Source organism: Rhyacophila brunnea, unplaced genomic scaffold, assembly GCF_057557595.1.
Source record: "Rhyacophila brunnea isolate RB1 unplaced genomic scaffold, BYU_Rbru_1.0 scaffold_3, whole genome shotgun sequence".
Taxonomy (NCBI): Eukaryota; Metazoa; Arthropoda; class Insecta; order Trichoptera; family Rhyacophilidae; genus Rhyacophila; species Rhyacophila brunnea.
In genome coordinates, this window is record NW_028232965.1 from 24099888 (window position 1) to 24121714 (window position 21827).

General features: G+C 32.7%; 1 protein-coding gene across 1 annotated transcript in view; it reads right to left on the reverse strand.

Annotated features, from left to right (window-relative positions):
- LOC147068090 (netrin receptor UNC5B-like) overlaps positions 1-21827 on the reverse strand; it is a 272153-nt gene that overhangs the window by 92359 nt on the left and 157967 nt on the right. Inside the window, exon 5 of the mRNA XM_085953344.1 lies at positions 12939-13152. Coding sequence (XP_085809470.1) covers positions 12939-13152 — 214 coding nt within the window. The remainder of the gene's footprint in view (positions 1-12938; positions 13153-21827) is intronic.

The following is a 21827-nucleotide window of genomic DNA, read 5'->3' on the forward strand; positions in this document are numbered from 1 at the left end:
TAATTTTCGCAAATAAAACATTTTATTATAATTTTCAGCCCGCATTTTGTGTATTAATTAGGCGCCGATATTTTACAGCCCTCGTTGTAAACAAGAGTAATGAAACCGTCGTGAACAAAAAGTTTACAAATTATATAAAATGTTAAAACAAACAATGAGAGTGTCGTATACTTAAGAATATTTAACATTGTTTACACACAATTTAGTCCGAGATTACATAATTAAGAGTTATATCTACTAATTGAATTACGAATGAAATTATTTCAATAAAATAGGGTGACTGATTGTATTTTAGTGTGTGAGAGTAATATCGATTAAGAACATTTACTTTAGTATACATTCTACCGTTTCTAAACGTTCACGATTAAAAATGAAGTTATGTCATCAAATTTGAATCTAAACATATCCAAAGCAATGGCTAGATGGAGTGAGTCAGGTTGTGGTGACGGGTAAAGGTAAATGAGAAAAAGTAATTAAAGATGAGAATGTCTTCGTACAAAACTTCATTGAATGTGCACCCACATTCCCACATAACCGGTGTTGCCATTATAGCGGTGTTGAGTGAAATATAAAAGATATTCCCGACTCCCTACAGAATAATTGACCATCGACAATCATCGGCCACGTGAAGATGTAACTAATTTTTAAAATATATGAAACTAATATTACTATATAGGTAGGTAAATTTAAATATTTTAAACTCAGTAGTTAACGGATATACATACAACTATTTTTTAGTTAGAAAAACATCGTCAAAATTGGCTAGTTCTGTCAGTTTAAGCATGGCTCTATAACAAGTGAGAATTGTGATATAATCTTAATGAAAGTCTTATGTTCAAGAATAGCTAAGTAAACTCTGAATGTATATAATAATTATGTATTATTGACACTTTTCCTAGCTGAATGTGAGGGTGCTCGGGGTCGGGAGGTCTTAATTTTGGGTTTGAAGTGAGAGAGGCTTTGATGGTTACAGATAAATTAAGTATAACATCATTATTAAAACACAGTGGATTAGAGATTGGAGGCACTCGTCCACGCACGCAAACTTATTTATAAACAGTGAAAACAGGTTCTAATTTTTACGATAAATCATCCTTGGTACTGATTGAGCAATTATTATTATGAAGAAGGGACAATATAACCCTGAAGTAAGCGACGAGAAACGTCTGATTATCGACGGACATAATATAATTATAATGTTATGAGGGAGGGGGATTAATTACTCTTAAATTATTATGAGGTAGGTGAACACTTGTATTATTGTAAATTCAACTTAAATATTACAATTAATTAGGCGGGCCGGACGACGAGAGTGTAACCGACGTAGAATTAACTTAATACATTGATACACGGTCGCAAAGATAAATTTATTTGTAAAAGAAAAAATAATAATAAAAGATGTCTATCTCAGATTAGCAACTGCTTTAGAACTTTTAATAAGACAGTATTAGTATGTAGATGTTCATATAAATTCAAAACGCATTCAGGGCCCAATTTCCATTTGACTTTACATCAGCATGAGTATAATTGACCTAGATCTATACATTAATAGCAAAATTTGTAGATATAGAGTTTTCAATATCCGTTTACGATGAATTTCTGGCTGCTTAAGTTCAGCGAATCCTTTGGCAACTATTTACTGTACGAAGCGGAACAGCTAAACATCCCTTAAAACTCATCCTGGAAAAGGAAATAAGGGTAGCTATGTGTAATGTGATTCGAAGCTTTGAGAAAATTGTATAATAAAGAATAGGCTCACCCACTCCACTAAATTATTAGTTGGATAAGTGAGCCTGTCAATTGATAGTTTTAGGACAAAACGAAAGTTATGAAAACTACTAAAATATGTAGATAGTTTCACTAATTTTGTCAACTATTTGTAAGAAATTTCATTGATTTCATGTATAATACGAACCCAATAATCAAACTTGGGTGGAGAATAGTTATTTTACAGATAAATAGACAGTGTACAGTTTTCAATATTATCTAATACTATTATTATCCTACGGCTTTTTCCGTTTTGGCGAGCGCCTTATTTGTCATGTTCGATAGGTTAAAAAAAATCCATCCCCTGATCGATCTTTTTTCAAAAACCGAAGTATGGAATAATGGAGAAAAATCCTTCCCCATTTTCTTACCTTGGAGTATATTTGATTGATCCATAATAGGTTTTCAAATTGACACGCGATTTTTTACACTCGTTTCTATAAATTATCAATGATTATTTCTGAAAATTAAAATCATGTGACTCGCCTTCGTAAGGACGAGATCCTACAATCGTCATTTTCTATTACCGGCGCACGGTGTTACCGGAGCATTGATTTCTCTGAATATGATTTTAGTTACCTCATCTCCACCCGTCATGTATATGCAGCCGAAATTTATGCACTGCCGCCATAAACATGTCAGAATTAAAATATTTTGGTGCCACACTTCCTTGTCCCCAAACGAAGCTACACGAGACTGATGTAGCAACCATGCACCTTGGTGCTTAAATAAAGAGTTTAAAAAATAAACAAAAATATTCTTGGCTTGCTCTGTCGTAGCCAGGAGTTGAAAGTGATGAATCTAAGGACGAATCGGAATGATTCCGTCCTTCATACGACGCACCAAACTTTTAAATGCTTCTAAGTTACTCTTGGTTGATATTAAGTCGGCGTGGCGAATTGGACTCCTGTGTGGACGTGCAATGGCAAACAGGTCCGCTCAGTCGGATCCCATCAACGTGCAGTCCCAGAGGACGTGTTCGGCGTCTTGATGGTCGTGCCTGTTCTATGAAACGCAAACCGTGTAGCTTAACTGCAAAGTCACCATAGCCGGTCAGGATCTGGCATATCCGTTAAAATATTTGTTACACACTTTGAACATTTCTCACACTATTTTAATAATACGTGATTTTAATACTCGTCGGTGTTGCAGCCAGCTACTTATTATACAACTGCCAAAAAATTGTCTCCGCCTAATTCCAGGGGGGGGGGGTCAATTTAATGTACATAGGTATACAGAAACCGATACATATAAACGATTAATGCAGAATTTAATAACTTTCAATGTTCATATGTATAACCCGACTTTTATATATTTACATATAAGATAAAGCTCAGTTGTGCTGATAGAACGTTAGATACAATCAAATTAGTGTTTCAAAAATATTTTGTACAAAGAACCAATTTTATTTTATGTTTCTCGGTGGCTGTATGCTAATTTAATGCAGGAATGTTTTTATCTGGAGGAAATGTGTTTCTTTACAAGCCTAAGCTTCCCACAATTCAGGTCAGTCACAAAAGAAACCCAAAAAGATATGACGTAAAGCGACACTATCGATCTTAAGGACCTTGAGATAACGCTTGGGGTTGTTGTACTCACCCTTCCTTAGGGGCAAGTAAGTCTACCGCCATATCGCCTTGATAAGGTTTCTTTCAAAATAAACCCTTCGCACCCCTAACCTTTGCTATCGGGTACGTACATGCTGATGAAGATAATATAAAATGAACTTACATTAATTCATTGTCGAAAGAGTCCAATGTATTGAATAATATGTACATAATATACTAAATGCGATTTTCAGCCTAATAACTTCCCATTTATTTATTACACAGATATTTTCAAGTTCGTAAATTTTTCGTTCTGTCAAGTAGCGCAACGTGGCATTAAAAGTGCATATTGGGCGTAAAGCAGAAAGACCACAAAATAATTCAATGAATAAGGAATAATACAAGAACACGCGATGTGATCGCTAAGCTGATGAAATGGCAATGGGCTCGGCCATGTTACTCCGATAACCGGTATACAAAAATGCAGCCATACAGAGTAAGGAGCGCGTAGACACCACACTGGTGTCTTAAAACGCGCTGGATCGATGAGCACATCATGTTCGGTGGATGTAGGACGTGTCAGCAAAGAACTAGACTGATTATATGTAAGTACCCATGTACTTCAAAACTCAGTAACTTAAGTAAAAATATGTCCCATAATATTGTTGCATAAAATAACCCATAGGTACGTGTTCGTGCTACAGAAAATCTATTTTGCAAACATTGATATAGGCAAGTACAGGATAAACCATTCTATACATTATTAGTTGAGCGAAACGGGGATATTTTTTCCAGAAAAAGTTTTTGACATCTGTCAGAAATCTATAAGAATCGCCCTGCCCTTATTATAATGCAGATAGAGTTCAGTTTTACGTACATTCGATATGTATTTATAATTAATAAACATCTGGCGTTGGGCTATCTACATATGCACAAAAATGACGTATACACATTAACGCAGTTTGTAAATTTACGCTTATCAAAGTGCAGGTATAATTACCTTTTCCATCAATTTCATCTGTCATTTATTTATTACGAAAGACTACAACTTTGCTAGGTTTTTCAAATACTTCCCTACTTTACGACGGTTATTTGCATAGCTTCAAAACCACGATTTTTATTCTCCTTTTGTATAAAATCGGTTACCAGCAGACATATTGAGTAGAAATGTATCTATAAAATAAAGATTCTAGAAATTTTTCCTAATAAACAAATCTTAATCTTATGCAGTTGATATTTTTTTCTACTATACTGCATTTCGCAAGCTATACGCGGAAAATAATAAATCAGTTTCACCGAAAAATTATTATAAAATAGTACGTGCCTACAGATTTTAATCTGGAGTTTTCCGATCAAAAGAGATGAAACACCATCGGTGATCATAGTGTCAAAGGGATGGAAGGTAGGTAGTAAAGTTTCATCAAGATGACAAAAATGCCGACTGATTGTTCAAAGCGTGAATTTCGATGATCAGCGAAATCTGTGCCAAAAGTTTTGCCTGTAGGCTCTATCCGCAACCGCCATTGACTTATCTACCGCATATAAAAAAAATATGCAAATATAACAGATGACGATAGATTTTCTGACACGATGGAAATTCCCAAAAGAATAAAAGATAATTTATTTTAAGCAGTGTTCTAATCGTTCAGAAGGAATGTCCACATAATTCAGTAAAAAGAAAATATAGCCATTATGAAACATAAGAATTTTAATTCAACATAAAGTGTGCATAATATATGGAAAAAATAACTAGCTATGGTTAAATGAAAATTTTACGTATTGCATTTCATCGTTTTTTCAGCTTTCTTATCGAAAAGAGATGAAAAAATTACGCGTTGTTCCTGGAGCATTTTTACAGCAGATTTTGGCAAATTTCATGAATTCATGAATGAAAACCTAAACTAACCTAACAAATAATCCAGCACATCGGCTATTTTCAAAATTTGTTTGCCGCTGGCTTCCTGTAAACCGACAAAAACCGTGTTTTATTTAGACATGAATTTTATCTCGGTACTACACGCCCCAGGTTGGACGATCTCTAATATACGACCATATCTATTTCCGATACAACATTTCACGGTGAAGAGTGATACGGCGAATTTCATACGTACAAATTTCCGGATACGATACTATAATATGCCAACATATGCCAACGTCTGAGCATGTAAACAAATTACAGAAAGATGTATAGGTTGCGAGTTTTTTCGCGAAAATCATCTGTAAGGGATCTTAGAATTACGTTTTATTGAAAACTGACGTTTAGTGAACGTGTGTTTACCATTTTTAAAGCGCTACACAGAATAAACGTTGGACTTCGTCTTGCATATTTCCCATAGCTTTTCGAATATCGCACTATTAAAAATTCTTTATAATTCCTTTTTTCGAAACGAGTGGGTTTATTCTTTGGACTCCGCATCACTTGAAATACGGCCTTATCGTGCAGAGTTCAAATGAAATATTGAAACCATTTCTTTGTGGACACTGTCCGTGGTTTTATCCAACTGATTTTTTCTTACATATTATGCGTAATTACATACTATAGTCTAAAAGTGAGAAGATAATATGAAGATATGATACATGGTTTAATTGAGAACGCTGCCATTCTTGTTAGTACTGATCTTTGTGTATCTGATAACTATCTAAGGAATCGGGAGCATCAGTCAATATTAATAAAATTTTATAATACACATCGAAACCGTAATTGTTAGCTAATTCTGACTTGAGTAGATACGGTACAGGTGGCTTAATTGGTATAGCATATTGGCCGTAATCCGATGGAGGCGAGTTCGAATTCCACTCGGTACCAATATTTTATTATTATTAATAGGTATATATCGTCACTGTTCTGGCAGAAGACACTAATTCGAAAAAATTATATATTGAGTTAGTACCAAAATATTCCTTATTTCAAACTTTACCGTCTGGAAATCTTCTTAATAATAATAAATAAACAGTCTTTATTTTAAAGTCATCCTTTTTACGATTACTTAATAAACTCACATGATAAACCATTATTTCAAACTTTTTAACAACTTCAAAGTCAAAGTACTCAAAACTAGTATTCTCCAGTTAGTGTGTTCTGCCAGAAAAGAGACATACTGAGTGTTACAAATTATAAATATGTATTTTTTTCCGAAACATTGAGAAAAGTAATTAGGTATGTAAGTATAATGAAAATGTTTATGAAACTAACCATGAAATACTTATCATTATTTGAATAATTTGGATTGATCAAACAAAAGAGCTCACACAAGAGCCCAGAAAAAATGTATACCTACATAATATCAACCTCGAAATAACCATTTTTCTTCAATGAATAAAATTGACATATAAATTAATAATACAAACAAATAAATCATCAGTGGTACAGGTAGGTACTAAACATTAATTCAATAATTATAATTGTAGATAGGACCACGGTTTTTTTTATTTCAGAAGAAATGATTTTTCTTAAAATTAGATCACATCATTGTTATTTAACAAAAGTTACTCAATATATTTGATTCAACGTAAATCATTTCGTTTGATATTTATGATATAGAAAATCCTGCACAAAAAAAAACAAATGAACAATGGCGGAAGCCTCAAAAATAATAAATATACGAATTCTCCGGTATTCTCAGATACGGTTTATGATTTTTTTTTCGTGGAGCCATTTTCGTTTCCCGGATTTTCTAATGGCAAGGAGATATTCCATGTAGTAAAGCGGGGGAAATAGCTGCGATCGCGTATGACTTCCGGCCGAGCGAAAGCGAAAGCCCAGGACCGTTGTTTATGCTCGGCAGACAATAGGTAACGGGGGACGCCAAATAATAAATTACTTTATTCGCTGGGGAAGAGAAAAACAAATCATCTCTGCGTATCGATGGAAATAAAATGCTCTCCCAATCCGTACGTCGCGGGAGCAACAGCCACCATGTGAATGAAGCCATAGCGTAAAAAAGGAAATTGCCTATATTGGAGGATATTAGAGGGTGTAATTCTGGAGACATTTTTCAATCAATTGTTAAAAATATCAAACCAAAAATATACCCAAAATACATTCAAGAGATTCTTTTATATCTTATAGATAGGTAGCTTCGAATACAAATTTATATTCGACGGAATGGTATTCTTTAAAAAAAATAGTTAATAAAATTATTATGAAATACAAAGTGCGTTAAGGTGAATATACCCAAAATACATTCAAGAGATTCTTTTATATCTTATAGATAGGTAGCTTCGAATACAAATTTATATTCGACGGAATGGTATTCTTTAAAAAAAATAGTTAATAAAATTATTATGAAATACAAAGTGCGTTAAGGTGAATGCACTACTTTCCAGAGTCACATATAAAGACTTAATATTATGCTTGAAATTGGGGGGCACTTTTTTGATAATTTACATTGTAAAGTGTTTTAAATAAATAAATGTTTAAATTCGTTATAGATAACTTCATAATATTTGGTGGTAGCTAATATTGATTATTAAAATTTCTGTAATGTATTGAAAATATTTTGACTAATACATAGTTTCAGAGTACCTACCTATGCGATATCAATTATTTTTTTAAATATCGTTTTTTTATAATAATAAAAATGTGCAGTTTCAATATTGTGACCGTACCAAAATTACTAAACCATATTCCTTTATACAAATTATGCTAAACCAAAATGACTATAGTGGTTAATTAAAAAAAATCATGGCATCAAAAGACGAGCATAACCCATAATTACGTAATAAAAATAAGGCGTTTTATGATAATATCATTATATAACACAGGTAGATGCTGCAAAGCTTTTTATAAGTTTACGCAGATTAAATAAAATTAACGTTGATAAAAAAACCTCATGTCGGTATTTTACCCAAATGTTTGAAAGTAAAGAGTAGCATGCTTTACCAATGAAGTGTCTGAATAAAATATACGCGACCCATATGATTTCCCATAAAACCAGGAAATGCAATTAAAAGGAGGTGGACGGGTGGGGGGGGGACCGCAGGAAGTTGTTTTATCTTCTGTCGCATAAAAACAATGAAAATAAGAAATATATTTATTTGTAAGCGGCGAGTGATAAGGGCAAAATATGAAATATGAAACTTGTTTTTGTTGCTATAAATCCGCGACGCGGGAGATACCAACGAACGTGAAAAAATGTTTCACCCATTCCACCTTTGTTTGACATAAGGGGGGGAGTAAGATATTAATCTTTGAGACGTTGGTGATGCTACAGGCTACACATCAGTGGCACCCTTACAACATATTTACTATTTACCTAATTATTTTATTTATTAAACACTAATACCTACACATAAACTGCTAACAACACATTAAAATTTTAATGATAAATTATTTTGACAATTATAATTTAAAAAAATATATTATAAGATTGTCAACTGCCTTTGCGTGTATACGTTTTTAAGTTGCATATAACGACAATAAACTAATGAGAATATACACCGGAAATAGACGAAAATCTAGAAAAAGCTTTCTCCAAATGGACGAACAAAATCAAGAGTAGTACCACGAGTTCTTCACTACACATTTTCCTTGCGTGTTACTGGATTTCAAAAGAGATACGAGTCCAGCTATGGAGGAGACTAAGCGATAGACAAATCGTCCGAATCACGATCACCAGTCGTGATGTCGCGACGATTGAGATGATTTTTTGATGAATACGATGAAAATTACGCCTGACGATGACGAAATAAATACCTATATAATAAAAAAGTTCTACCAGTTAATTCTTGATATAATAAATCTTGTGCACAAGTTAATATTCCCGATTAAATTAGGTAATTGAATAATATTAAAAATCCAAGAGACTTTTAGTATTAATTTTCTTCTCTCGGTGTCGTCTTCTATCTTGACTGCCTAATTCCAGTCGATCTTCATATCCCAGGCTGGTCGTTTCAAATTTTCAACGGCTTGGACAATGAGCCATTACGGAGGTTGCATGCATATCCAAGGGATTCCCTTTTTACATACGTATCTCATGCCCACAATCTTTCCTAACATTCTGATTTGTATAAATCATATTTTTCATCTGACAAAATGTATGCCCCTTTTGTATTCAATTCTTTACAGAATTCATACTATGGAGCAATGACATTAATATGGACGAAGCATCTAGAAAATAAAATGACACTCACTTTGTGTCGGGTCTGCCGGATGGCGAAATTCATATTTTAATATCGGTATCCTACGCTCAAATGAACATTCTGCTTGCAAGCGGTCTGGCGACACCGCTGGGTCTGCCCATACAAAATTTCTGACTGTCAGGTTTCGACTCCACCGTTATTATTATGTTACAAAATGCCAATGTGCCTAGTTAAAAATTGTAAAAAAATCTACTTAACACTCCAAGAAAGATGGGATATCACTTTGCATGTGTTAGTATTATTTATTATTTATAAAATGCCATTTTAAGATATTGATGAATGTTTATTCAATGCAATTGAATGACAGGAACCATTGGACAGTCAGTCGCCTGTGATTCGCTGGGCTCACTTGCGTCTAATCTCCGAGAAGTCGTAAGTAACCGAGAATCTATTTCTAACGCAATGAGTCATGACACTAATACGCCATTACAATAAAGGTTATATTACTATAAATTCTCGAAGCTTGTATCGCATAATGGAAACGGATACGTCAATGGTCACGTGACATCTACCTATACATCTGTGAATGACTTTCATGGACAATTTCTCGTGCGCGCCGGGTATGAAGTGAGTCGTCCATTTAATATGTCATTGCTATGGAGTCACTTAAAAAAACAAAATAATTAAGAATTAGTGTTATATATAACCAGGTACGGCTAACTTCAAGAAGACCGTGATCTATTACACTCTCCCACTGGTATTCTTCATCTTGATTAGGGAATCCAATCCCGAGCCAAAATTTTGATCCCGGGATCCCGGGACTGGTCCCGGGATTGGCATTTTTCCATAGTTAATATTAAATTTTTATATATACAAATAACATTGATTAAATCGGTCAAAAATAAATCTAGTATAATTATTTATACTATTTAAGACATTTATTGTTAATATTGTGTACGTTCAATCTTAGAAATACATAGGTTCAATGGAATAAATAATATTGTAATTAAATAATAATGTAAAAGTAAAACAGTTTTATTTATTTATGAAAAGATAACAAATAAAATACAATTTCAATAAAATAAAAAATAACAAATTTAACACGATTTAAGTAATTAAAACATTATTCTGAATAATATGCCTGAAGTAATCTCTAGAATAGCATTTTATGGTAGTGCGCAATGGTTTACTTTTTATAAAAAGAAGACAGCTTAGGAGTAAATGGCTGAAACGTCTAACTAAATGTTTCTTGATTTATTTATTCTATTTCTCAAATTCACTTAACGGATGTTACCTGCATCGTATATATTATGTGGAATTTTCAATTTATGTTAAACTCTTTAGGTACACATCTAAACGATTTTAATTTATAAAATTTCGTAAAATCAATGTTTAGTGTTTACATAAATATTATATGAGATTGCTGTTTCTGATAGTAAAGACGTAATGAATGGGTTACCGAGATTTAAAATAGTGAAGCAAATCATGGTGTATGGCCTTTCCGCTTCATAAATCTAATTAGTCCGCCAAATATGAAACTGCCGTAAAACGTATGAGATCATGGTGGAATTACTTTGTTAAAAGCGCGAATTGAGATATTGTTTTTTCCAATCTTTCACATTTTTATTCATTTATGTGAAAAAATAAAATTAATTGGCAACTCACACATAGGTAATAAATCAAGCTTCATTCACTCAGTTTATTTCTCATGTAGTTATTTTGTTATTAAAAGTATTTTTTCTGTTATATTTTTCCAAAAAAATCAATAATTTCGGGATTATGTTTACCAATCCCGGGATTCATAGGTATCGAAAATAGTTCGGGATCCCAGGATTGGAATCCCTAATCTTGATCAAACGTATTTTATCTGGCTGAAGTATTACAAATTAAACAACACTATCTTTCAGTATCACAAAAAAAATATTAACTCAATTTCCCATTCGTAGAGAAACGTGTTGGTCTTCTTTCAAAATACGCCACTGTTTTAGAATATAGACCAAGATGTAACTGGAGAGGTGACATTTTATTCTGTGCATACCACTGACTCCTCACAAATGTCGTACAAAAAGACTTATATGTCCAACAATAAAAACCACGTGACATGACTACTTGACATAAATTTGAGTCTTGATTATCTTGTTTCTAAAATCTGGATATTTGATTCCTTTAAATAATAATTAAGTTGTCACAATAATAGGTATAATATGTAAGTTGTTGTAAAATATGAAAAACAATTCTCACACTATCCGAGACAAAAAGGCATTATAAATATATATCTTAAATATAATATGTGTGAATAATATTATAATATGATATAAAAATTCAGACTGAAAGAAATAATATTAAGATAATATTTTGCCTATTATCTATCTACCTACGAATAATAAAATTGGAGAATCTGTGTAATAATGTTTGTTTGGTTATAACTTATAAGATAACTCAAAAACTACTAGACCGGGTGTTCTCAATGGCGGGTTCAGGGAGTTGAAGTCCAAGGCATCGACTGATTTTATGGCTACTCATTATAATTTTTTTTAATAAAAATTAAAAAATTAAAAACTAATTAGCCTAGGGATTAGTAAAATTGTATTTCTTTCCTATAACATCTTGTAACTAAAAATAATTAAGATGACAGTGATGATGACATTAATAATATTAGTGAATACCTATATTTTTTGTAAAAGTACGTATCTGTGGTTACGAAAAGCACCGTTGACGTCAGTTGCAGAGATTTTATGCCTTCGTTTTAAGATTATGGTATATGTAATTTAATAATCGTATGACTGGTTTGAACTGTTTCGAGACCCTTTTAAATCTTCTGACGAATCGATTGCGTCGTCTGCGTCAAAGAAAAACGCCACTGATAGACTACATTGTTTGTGCGGTACCAACCAGTAAACTTTCTTCTCTATATCTCAACGAAACCTATCTAAAATGACGCACTTGCAGCAATATGAGGGGTATGGTATAATAGCGCGAGCCTACATATCAGTAAGTATATTTCTTAATTGTGTATATCGGTATTCTTTTGCTTTCCGTGGTTTATGAGGACGGCCTGGGCTATTTTATTCACTAGTGAAATTAATAAAATGCTGCGAATCTACTACTAGGTACCAAAAAAATTTGGTAACAACCCGAAACTATAAGTGCAATACATAGTGAGTAGTAAATGTTTTATATCGGTAGGTACTTATTTTTATCTTTTTTACTTAATGTTGATAAGGGTTATCAATTCCGTTATACCGCTCGAAATTTCGTAAATAGATAGGTAATGTTAAATAAATTTAACTTAACAAAAGTAACTATCTACTTCCTGTTATCTTAACGATGAAAATAATATTATTAGGTAGGTATTCAATAAACAACCATATTGTAGGTTTTTATATGTTCCGTATAATAGAATTTTATTGTCAGATATTTAAAAAAAAAAATCATGTATTTAATACTAACAAAAATATGCAATTGGATTTTGGATCGTGTCGATGTATACTCTCCGTAAGAAATATAATATTGGTAGATATTGAATGGGGGAAAACAACTTACATGCAACCTCCACGTGTGCCGGCTGGCTACGAATCTGACCACGTCCAGTCCACGCGATGCAGTCACATCGAAACTTCTCCTTTCCGAAGTATTCTTCGACCTGGTTCCTGGTGACGTCACACTCTGTTTCGACGATGCGAACTCCTGATTGTGGATCGACAAACTCCAACTGGCGAGATCCTGGACAGCGGACTCCGTTGCACTTGAAATATACCTGATAACAAATAAAAAGTAATCTTGTATCTTAATTTAATCTTAAAGTAGTACATTAAGTACCTATGTACTTATAAGTATATTATACTTATAAGTACATAGGAATATAAATCACAAATTAAATACCGACACGAAGAATAGCAACATGAATTATATCATTTTACTTATAAATTGATACTATTTTTTTATTCTTCTAATCAAAATGAATATTCATATATCCTATGTAGGCATCTAAGGCAAGCGGGTATTTTCTTCATTAATTAACGCAGTCATGGGGCGTTTAATTGTTTCGACAGTCAAGCAAATTAAAAATCAATTTATAAAATATTCAATAAAAAACAATTAGTCCAATATGACGCCAAAAAAATTAACACTCGACAAGTGGCTTATCTGACAGCTTTCCTAAACTGAATATTTTATAATAATGATGAAGTGGGTGTGGCAAAAATAATCACTTGCGATTAATTGGACTGTTACGTAGGTACCTACTTATTAAAAGTGTGGTTATATATTAGAATAGGTTATCATATTTTATGATTGCATTATAAATAAGATGATCAATGAGTAAATAACAATTTTATTATTTCAGGCGTAGTCTGAATGACAGACAATTAAATAATACATAGGTACCTACATCCCTAAATGCATTTTTTTTTATTAAATTAACTCATGTAGGTAGATACATATTGCTAACTAAATCAGTATGATGGCTTTAAACATGGATCTTAATAATCCACCGAATATTAACTTTTACATGTAGGTATTAATTTAATTATCTTTTAAAAATAATCAGTTTTACAAAATTACTAAAGAAAAAATGTTTTCAGTTATTCAACAAAACATTATTATTACACGATCCCAATTGATCGTCTATGCTCTATGTATAAATTTTCGAATATGGAAATTAAAAGAAAATTTCACCAAATTAAATCGTCTGTCGGCTGTCCCTTAGGTTTCGAGACATTTGGATCCTGGGGACCGGCTGCTTTAAAGAAGACGGTTGAGATCGGTTGTTGCTTGACTGATAAAACAGGAGAGTGCCGTTCAACTGAGTATCCGAGACAACGAATAAGGATAGAAATCTAAAGATGTAATGCAGTCACTGTTTTAGATATTCTTGAGGGAGCGAGATTGGGGGAAATATTTTATATGCCTAGTAGGTTTATCAATATTTTTTACATATTACTTTATTGGTTTATATATTATAAATGTAAATATATTGTTGCAGAATGTTAATCAATTTTATATTATATCCCGTAATTTAGGTACTTGCTTGCCGAAAATGACCTGCAATGTGGTAGATATACAAATAACATACTTATTTAGATTTTGAGAATTTGGGTTACATAGCTTAGGTACTAGAAACTAGTAACGCCCACTATGGCTGAACGGCTTACGAGTCAGCTTATAATGTCGTAGGTCCCAGATTCTAATCTTGAGTCTGGCAAATTCACATATTGTTTGAAGTCTGAGTATGGGCTTCATAGGTTGGCTAAGTGGCTAACATCCATTTCTTTTTAAAAAAATCTGTTAATACAAACCTCCATTATGTGGAGGCCCATATTATGATCCTATTAGGATATCGGACATGAAAAGAAAAAAGCGAAAAAATATATGTTAATTTTACACCTCCCTCACTTTGTTTTACTTTTTTATTATTATAATTATTGTTTAGGTACCTACCTATTTATTAATTTCAATGTAATTATTCATGTACTTAATATATATTCTAACTGTTTGCAATGATTATCGATTTTAATCCGTCCTCATCCTACGGAAATGTACCCTGAGTATAGGTAGCGAACCATCGTCAAAATATAATTTTTTTTTAATTTTTACACGATTTTTCTTGGCAATATAGTCTATATGAGAATGATAATAGTAATTGAAAAAAATCTTAAATATAATATAAAATAATTTATCAAAAAAACACACGTACTTATTTGATTGATTGTTTTACGTCATGCAAAACGATACCTGTGTGCATTCACAAAAGAAAATATAACAATTTTTATTAAAACGAGTTTATGATATTATTTTATTATATTGGAACAAACTTGCAAAAAAAAATATAAATATACAACCAAGGTAATAAATAACCCACAGGTATGTACCTCATAATGACTGATCGGGCCTAAGTATATATTATATTATGATATAACATTATTGAATTATAATATGGCGAAGGGCAATTATTTGATGATGAAATTAAGAAAAAATGTGTTTTTGTAACTGAAGCGATGACTATGTCAACCTTCTGAGATCATTCTGTTGGAATTTACGAGTGCCCCCGAGGCGTAGTGGCGTGCGCCTAATTATTTACTTCAAATGTCTGAGAAAGCGTCCAATTCGTGCGATCTAAAGTTGTTAATTACGAGGAGCAGTCTTAACCTCTCGGGAGATTATCTGCGAGGCGGAGGATCGCGGAGCCAGATGGCTAAAGCTATGAGAATACGGGGATGACAATGTGTAAACACCATACACGGTCCAACATTCTGGTGACTTCAACCCACAGTAAATAATTATTTATATACAAGACAAATCGTAATATCATTAGCCACATAATGTTGACGTATAACGGTCGTAGCAACGTGTGTGATAAGAGGAATCATAAGAGGAAGTAACCTATAACTAATTTCAAAATATATATTACATAATAAATAATAATGGGTCATTCAGTGCATCCCAAACTTCTTCACACCACGGCCCCAAAATCTAAAAAATAATAATACCCGGCCCTCAGCCGAAAATTTTTCTGACAGAAAACCAAATTGTTATAAAGTTATGAATAATACTGATATCTAACAAAAAATATTAAATGTGTGCAACGTATAATATCAGTATTCATTGAGCTGAATTGCAAATAACTTGCTCTGTATAATCAGACATATTTAATATTGTTAATTGACCTTTAATATTGTCGACCATGCATTCAATTCTTCTTTTATTTTCGGTCGAAATAATTAATATTTTAATAAAAAGTTCTCATAATGTCTTCTTATCGGACAAATTTAAATATATACGCACGTAACTGTAAAAAATATTCATAAATAAATATTTGCAGTTCTACTGAAACAATTACACCAGGGGTCCGCGAACCATGAGTTTGGGAAGCACAAGTTGATCAACTATTATTGCTTTAATTTAGTGATTCCCGAGACTACGTGATAATTCGTAAAATCTTGCGAACAAAATGCTTTCAAAGTTTTGCACGTTAACGTAATAGGTAAAGTAAAGCATTTAGTTATAAAACGTTTTTTTAATCCCATTGCTTTTGCATATTATGGAAGTATGTTAATATAACTCGTGTATCTGAAATGTGGACAATAAATGGAATAAGTAGCGATTTCTATATAATTTTTCAAAATTGATAGTTGCCTATCTAATAATTTATTTAAATACATACAATAAAATTACTCATGCAGGTAGTCATGTCATTTAGAAAAAGTGGTATCAAATGCGAATAATATATTTTTTGGTGGATGTTAGCCACTTGTCCAGCCTATTAGGTCCACACTCTGGGTACAAACTTATATCGAAAAACAGTATGAGAATTTTCAGACCCGGAATTCGAACCCGGGACCGCATCAATATAAGCCGACCATCGTAGGCGTACTGTTTGTACAATGCCTATCATAAAAAAAATATTTTTTCAAATGTTACGGGTTGCGAGCGTGATGATAAAAAGTAATATCAATACATGTATGGCAAGAAGAATTTTTACCGCGGTTGACAAAAATACGCACCACACGTGAATCAAGTTTATTACTTCAAGGAATACGTAGATATATATACATACCTACACGGTATGTGTGAATGTTTGCCATTAAAAATGCTAGGCTACTTTTGTCAGAATAAACTTGTCAAATTTAGCTTGAGAAATTATGTCATTGCGAGTAGAGCATGTGTGTAATGAACTTTTAAGAATTTCATAAAAAAAATATTCGACAGTACCGTAGAACGAGCAGTGATTCCAAAACATTTTCGCATCACGATGTACTTTTTATATTACTTATAATATTTTCACGACACACCGAATACTTACTACGTGACGTTTCTATTTATTTTTGAAGACATATTTTTAGTTTTCCTCCTAAAAAATTGCCTGATGTAATTTATATTAATAAAGATGTACATAGTGTAAAAATTATAAAATAATAAAACGTGCATGTCGACAGTTTCTGAGACAAGCCCGGTACCTATAATATACGGTATATTATAAATCAAATTTTCTAATCTAAATTTAATAATAATTAACTATTTCTTTTATTCAACGAATAATTCACAAGATTTAAGAATATATCATTCTGATTATTGAACATATATAATTTTTGAAAAACACTTTCTGAGAGAATATATTAAAAAATCATAAATTTTAACTATTGGTCAATTGTAATACCTACTCATCAGTGCTCTTCCAAATCAAGCTACTTTGGCAATCGATTAAATTCCACGACGTCGGTTAGTAATCAAACTAATAGTAAATAGTTACCTACTTTGATTTAAAAAAACAAAAATCGATTGCCAAAGTAGCTTGATTTGGAAGAGCACTGATGAGTAGGTATTCAAATTAAACAATAGTTAAAATTTGTCGCAATTAGTATGTCACCTCGTAGCATAGTGGTAATGCACGGATCAGGGCGTAAACCTGGGAGATACGGGGCTCGATTCCCCGTCGGGTTGGCTTACTTTTTTTCAAAAAAGATTTTTTCTATTGGTTATAATATATTCTCTCAGAAAGTGTTTTTCAAAAATTATATATGTTAAATTTAATAAAGTATGTGTATCAGTTGATCAGATTAAGTAGTTTGTCACAAATGTTTTTATATTAGTGAAAATATGCACGTTTTAAAATTTAAATATTATGTTGAATTCACGGCCGCCATGCTGGAAATTATTTATTCTAGTGTTGCACAAAAATATTTTCCCACATAAACGCATAGTAAAAAATAGTCGCGCGTCGAACGGTAAATTATTATGGATCAATCAAATACCTACACTGCAATAGAACATTATCGGGATCGGGATTTCTCAATTTCCATTTTATTTTTGAATAAAGAACAGTTTAGGGAATGAATTTTTTAGGACCTCACGGACATGACAAATAAGGCACACAATCGCTCGCGAAAATCGAAATAGTTGTAAAATAATATAAGATTTTTGCAATCATAAACTAATTTTTCACTTTTCACTGGAATCGTCCAATACGTGATGGAATAAAAAAAATAATCATTACTATGGAAATTTAGCATGTTAAATAAACATGAAAATACAATACGATTGCGTTATTTCGTACGGTTATATTTCGAAATTTCCGTGATTATTATACCCACCTACTATTTTGTTTTTAATTTTTATTGTTGATATTAAAATTTATACTTTCAAATATTTTCCCAGAGTACCTACTAAATTTTATTTCATTTCGTGTTATTAATAGCTTTAAATGCTAAAAAAAGTTACTACATACTGCTATTGCTAACGGTTGAATAATAAAATACCTACCTAGTAAATTATTTGCTTATTTTAAGAGTTCTGTAGGCAGGTGACTCAATTAATTTATTATTTAATGGTTTTTAAAGGAGAAATTATTCACTACATTAGTTTTTTCTTTTGAATAGTTTCCAATTTATTTTAGAAAATAATTAGTTTTTAATTAAGTATGTGGACAATCAACGGTTTTCACTTCAAATTATACTTATCTGACAGATACGTATCATCGATAATATTCTGTACATTTCTAATACCTACTTCCAAACTGGCGTAAACACAGAAAAATGGTTTGGGGGGTCCATTTGGAAAAAAATATCTATAATTATAATTCTTCAATACGGCGTCAGGACGGCGATGTTAATAAATTCTAGAAGGTGCCGCTGACTTTCACATTTACCCTGCCTACCACTAACTACTTCTAATACTTCAATCGTGAACGGGAGGGGTTAGGCTCTATCCTCGTATATTTCCCATACCCAGACACTCCGCGATTTGAGTCTAGCAATAAACACCTGGCCTGCAGGTATAACGACGTGTACTCACCTACGAGTTATTGTGAGCTGTCGCAGTCACAAGTGATTGTCGAATAATACGCGTGGCCTAAAGCATAAGGCATAAAGCCCACCAAAAAAGCGTTCGGTGCGCTCACTACTGAGTAGGCCCCCTCCCACCCACGCATTACCCTTCACCTATGTAATAAGGGGCTCAAGGAGCACAAAATAATTATTATTATCAGCGTCTCTCATAACAAAGCAATAAAAATATTATTAAATTTCTCGGGGCTTGTAATTAATATCGGACACGCAATAACTAAACAAAGAGTTCACTGTTCTTAAATAATGGCTTCTCGCCCGTCTATCGACCACGCTTCGGGGAGCGTGATTTTGCTTGCCGTGTTCAATGAATGGACTACGTTGTATTTTCGTTAATTCGTATCGCTGAGAAGCCAAAAAACGATGAATCATGGGGCACGCGGGCACAATGCGTCGTCAAATCCAGTGTGCGCTGGCGTATTTGATTACGTTGTATTTTCGATGATTCACATAGAATATGCGCGAGCGCCCCGCAAGTCCGCTTTAGTGGACTTTATGCCTAATGGTCATAATGATTAGACCTTGTCCACATGCCGCGTTTTGATTCGCGCGCATTCCAGGTGCACATGACTTCATTGAGCCGCCCACTAGCACTCGCGCCATGACGACTGTCACGCGCAGTAGAGGTACAGGTGACCTCATTGAGGTGTCCACATTCACTCGCGGCGAGACACGCGCAATTCATTAGTACCACTTGTCTTCCAGTAGTCACAGGCATTGTGTGTCGTAGAATGCTGATAGCTGGTGCTAGTCACCAACCCGTTGAGAAAAAAAATTACTGGTCACCATCCTCAAGTCATGAGGTCTTGACAAAGAGGAAGAAGAAGTAATATTCGATTCACTTAAACAATTTGTTTTTTTTTTGTTACTGGGGGAGGGGTTCGGAACCAAACCCACCTCGCCTTGTGTCCGCGCCTGCTTCCAAAGATAACCAAAATGCTATTCATATGCCTTCCTACCTCACCACCTACTAGTTATTTAGCTACAAAAGTATAATATTGTATGTTATGAAAACATTTTACTAGCATTTTGAAACATGACATTACAATAATTACTCACCATTATCAGCTTTCAATACCCTTCATAATAATATATCATTATATTTTCTATCATTAAAAGCAGTCAAATGTAAATAAATATACAGGTACATTAATTTTTTGTGTACAGACAGAGAAAAGCATCAATGTAAAACAATATTTAAATATATTGTGTTTTATCATTTGAAACCCATCGACATCCTTTACAATGTACATGGTATTTTGTAATCGCCATTGTATTTAAAATAGTTGACACACTTTGGTAGAACGTTAATTGCATACCTGGGGAGTAGTTATGTCAATGTGTGATAGGCACAATGAAAATGACAAACATTAACCTTTTCACAACCATAAACGAGACAATACAGCTGATAATGATGCTAGATATTTCAAATGCTGTGTACAGAACAAGATTTTTTACAATAGTTGAATGAAATCGTAATAATACGACTTGATGAATACATATGTTATAAATTTTACTACATTTTGAATGGTGTAGCATTAAAAATATTATTTTTAATGTTCCATGTAGCAGTTCTAGCAATATAAACATATGATTGTTATTTTTATCTACCTTCCTAAATAATACTATCATTATTTTCCACCAAGTGATGAATGACTATATTAAAGTATGCTAATTCTTTCGATTATAAATAATACAGGTAATAAATCAGGATTAAATAAGCTATTTCACGTGATTTATTATAATTTTTATAATAAAATATTTATTTTAAAGGTAGATAACAGGAGTATAGGGGTTAAACACACAAATAACGCTATAACAGAGCAAAGGTTAATTCACAAAAAATTCTCTGACATTAATTAAAAATAATCTGGATTATAATGATAAAGTTCATTGACACGATACGATATAATATTAAGTAAGTGTAGTTACTATTTTCCATGAACCAGATGACGCTGTCAGAATGTGAGGAAATCTTAAAACGATGTGTATGTTTTACAATGAGTGTTATAATCACGGAACACAAAATTAATGGCTTACCCTACCGGGTGTGGCAACAGGCTAGAGATATCGAGTGTGGAAAAATATGGGATAAACTTAAACACGTGTTAAAAAATATATGCTACATTTTATTGTCAATAGTTACGTCTGAATCATGATATGCATTTTAGTTTATCACGTTAATGTCACGTGCTTTCAATTTTTGGGGACAGTAGACGTGATTTTTTTTACTTGGGTTTATAGCGGTCAGGCATAAACTACCCTGCTTCAGAATTTTGGTCCATGGCGATGGCTTTTACATTTCTATTTATTAATCTGTTCTGTGGTTATAATCAAAGTTTTTTTTTAATTTCTGGTAAAATAACTATATTGATATACTTACATATTTTTAATACCAAGTGACGGTATATCGCACAGGTAAAATGTTTGCAAGGGGGTGTTTTAAACGACAACAGTAATAAAAATAGTTAACGCTGGTTTTCTGTGTAAGGTTTTCGGGGGATGAAAACCTGCGACCTTACAAGCCATTAATGAATGAATCCAAGTTTACATTTTATAAAGTTAGTAGATATTAGTCACATATTTAGAAAAT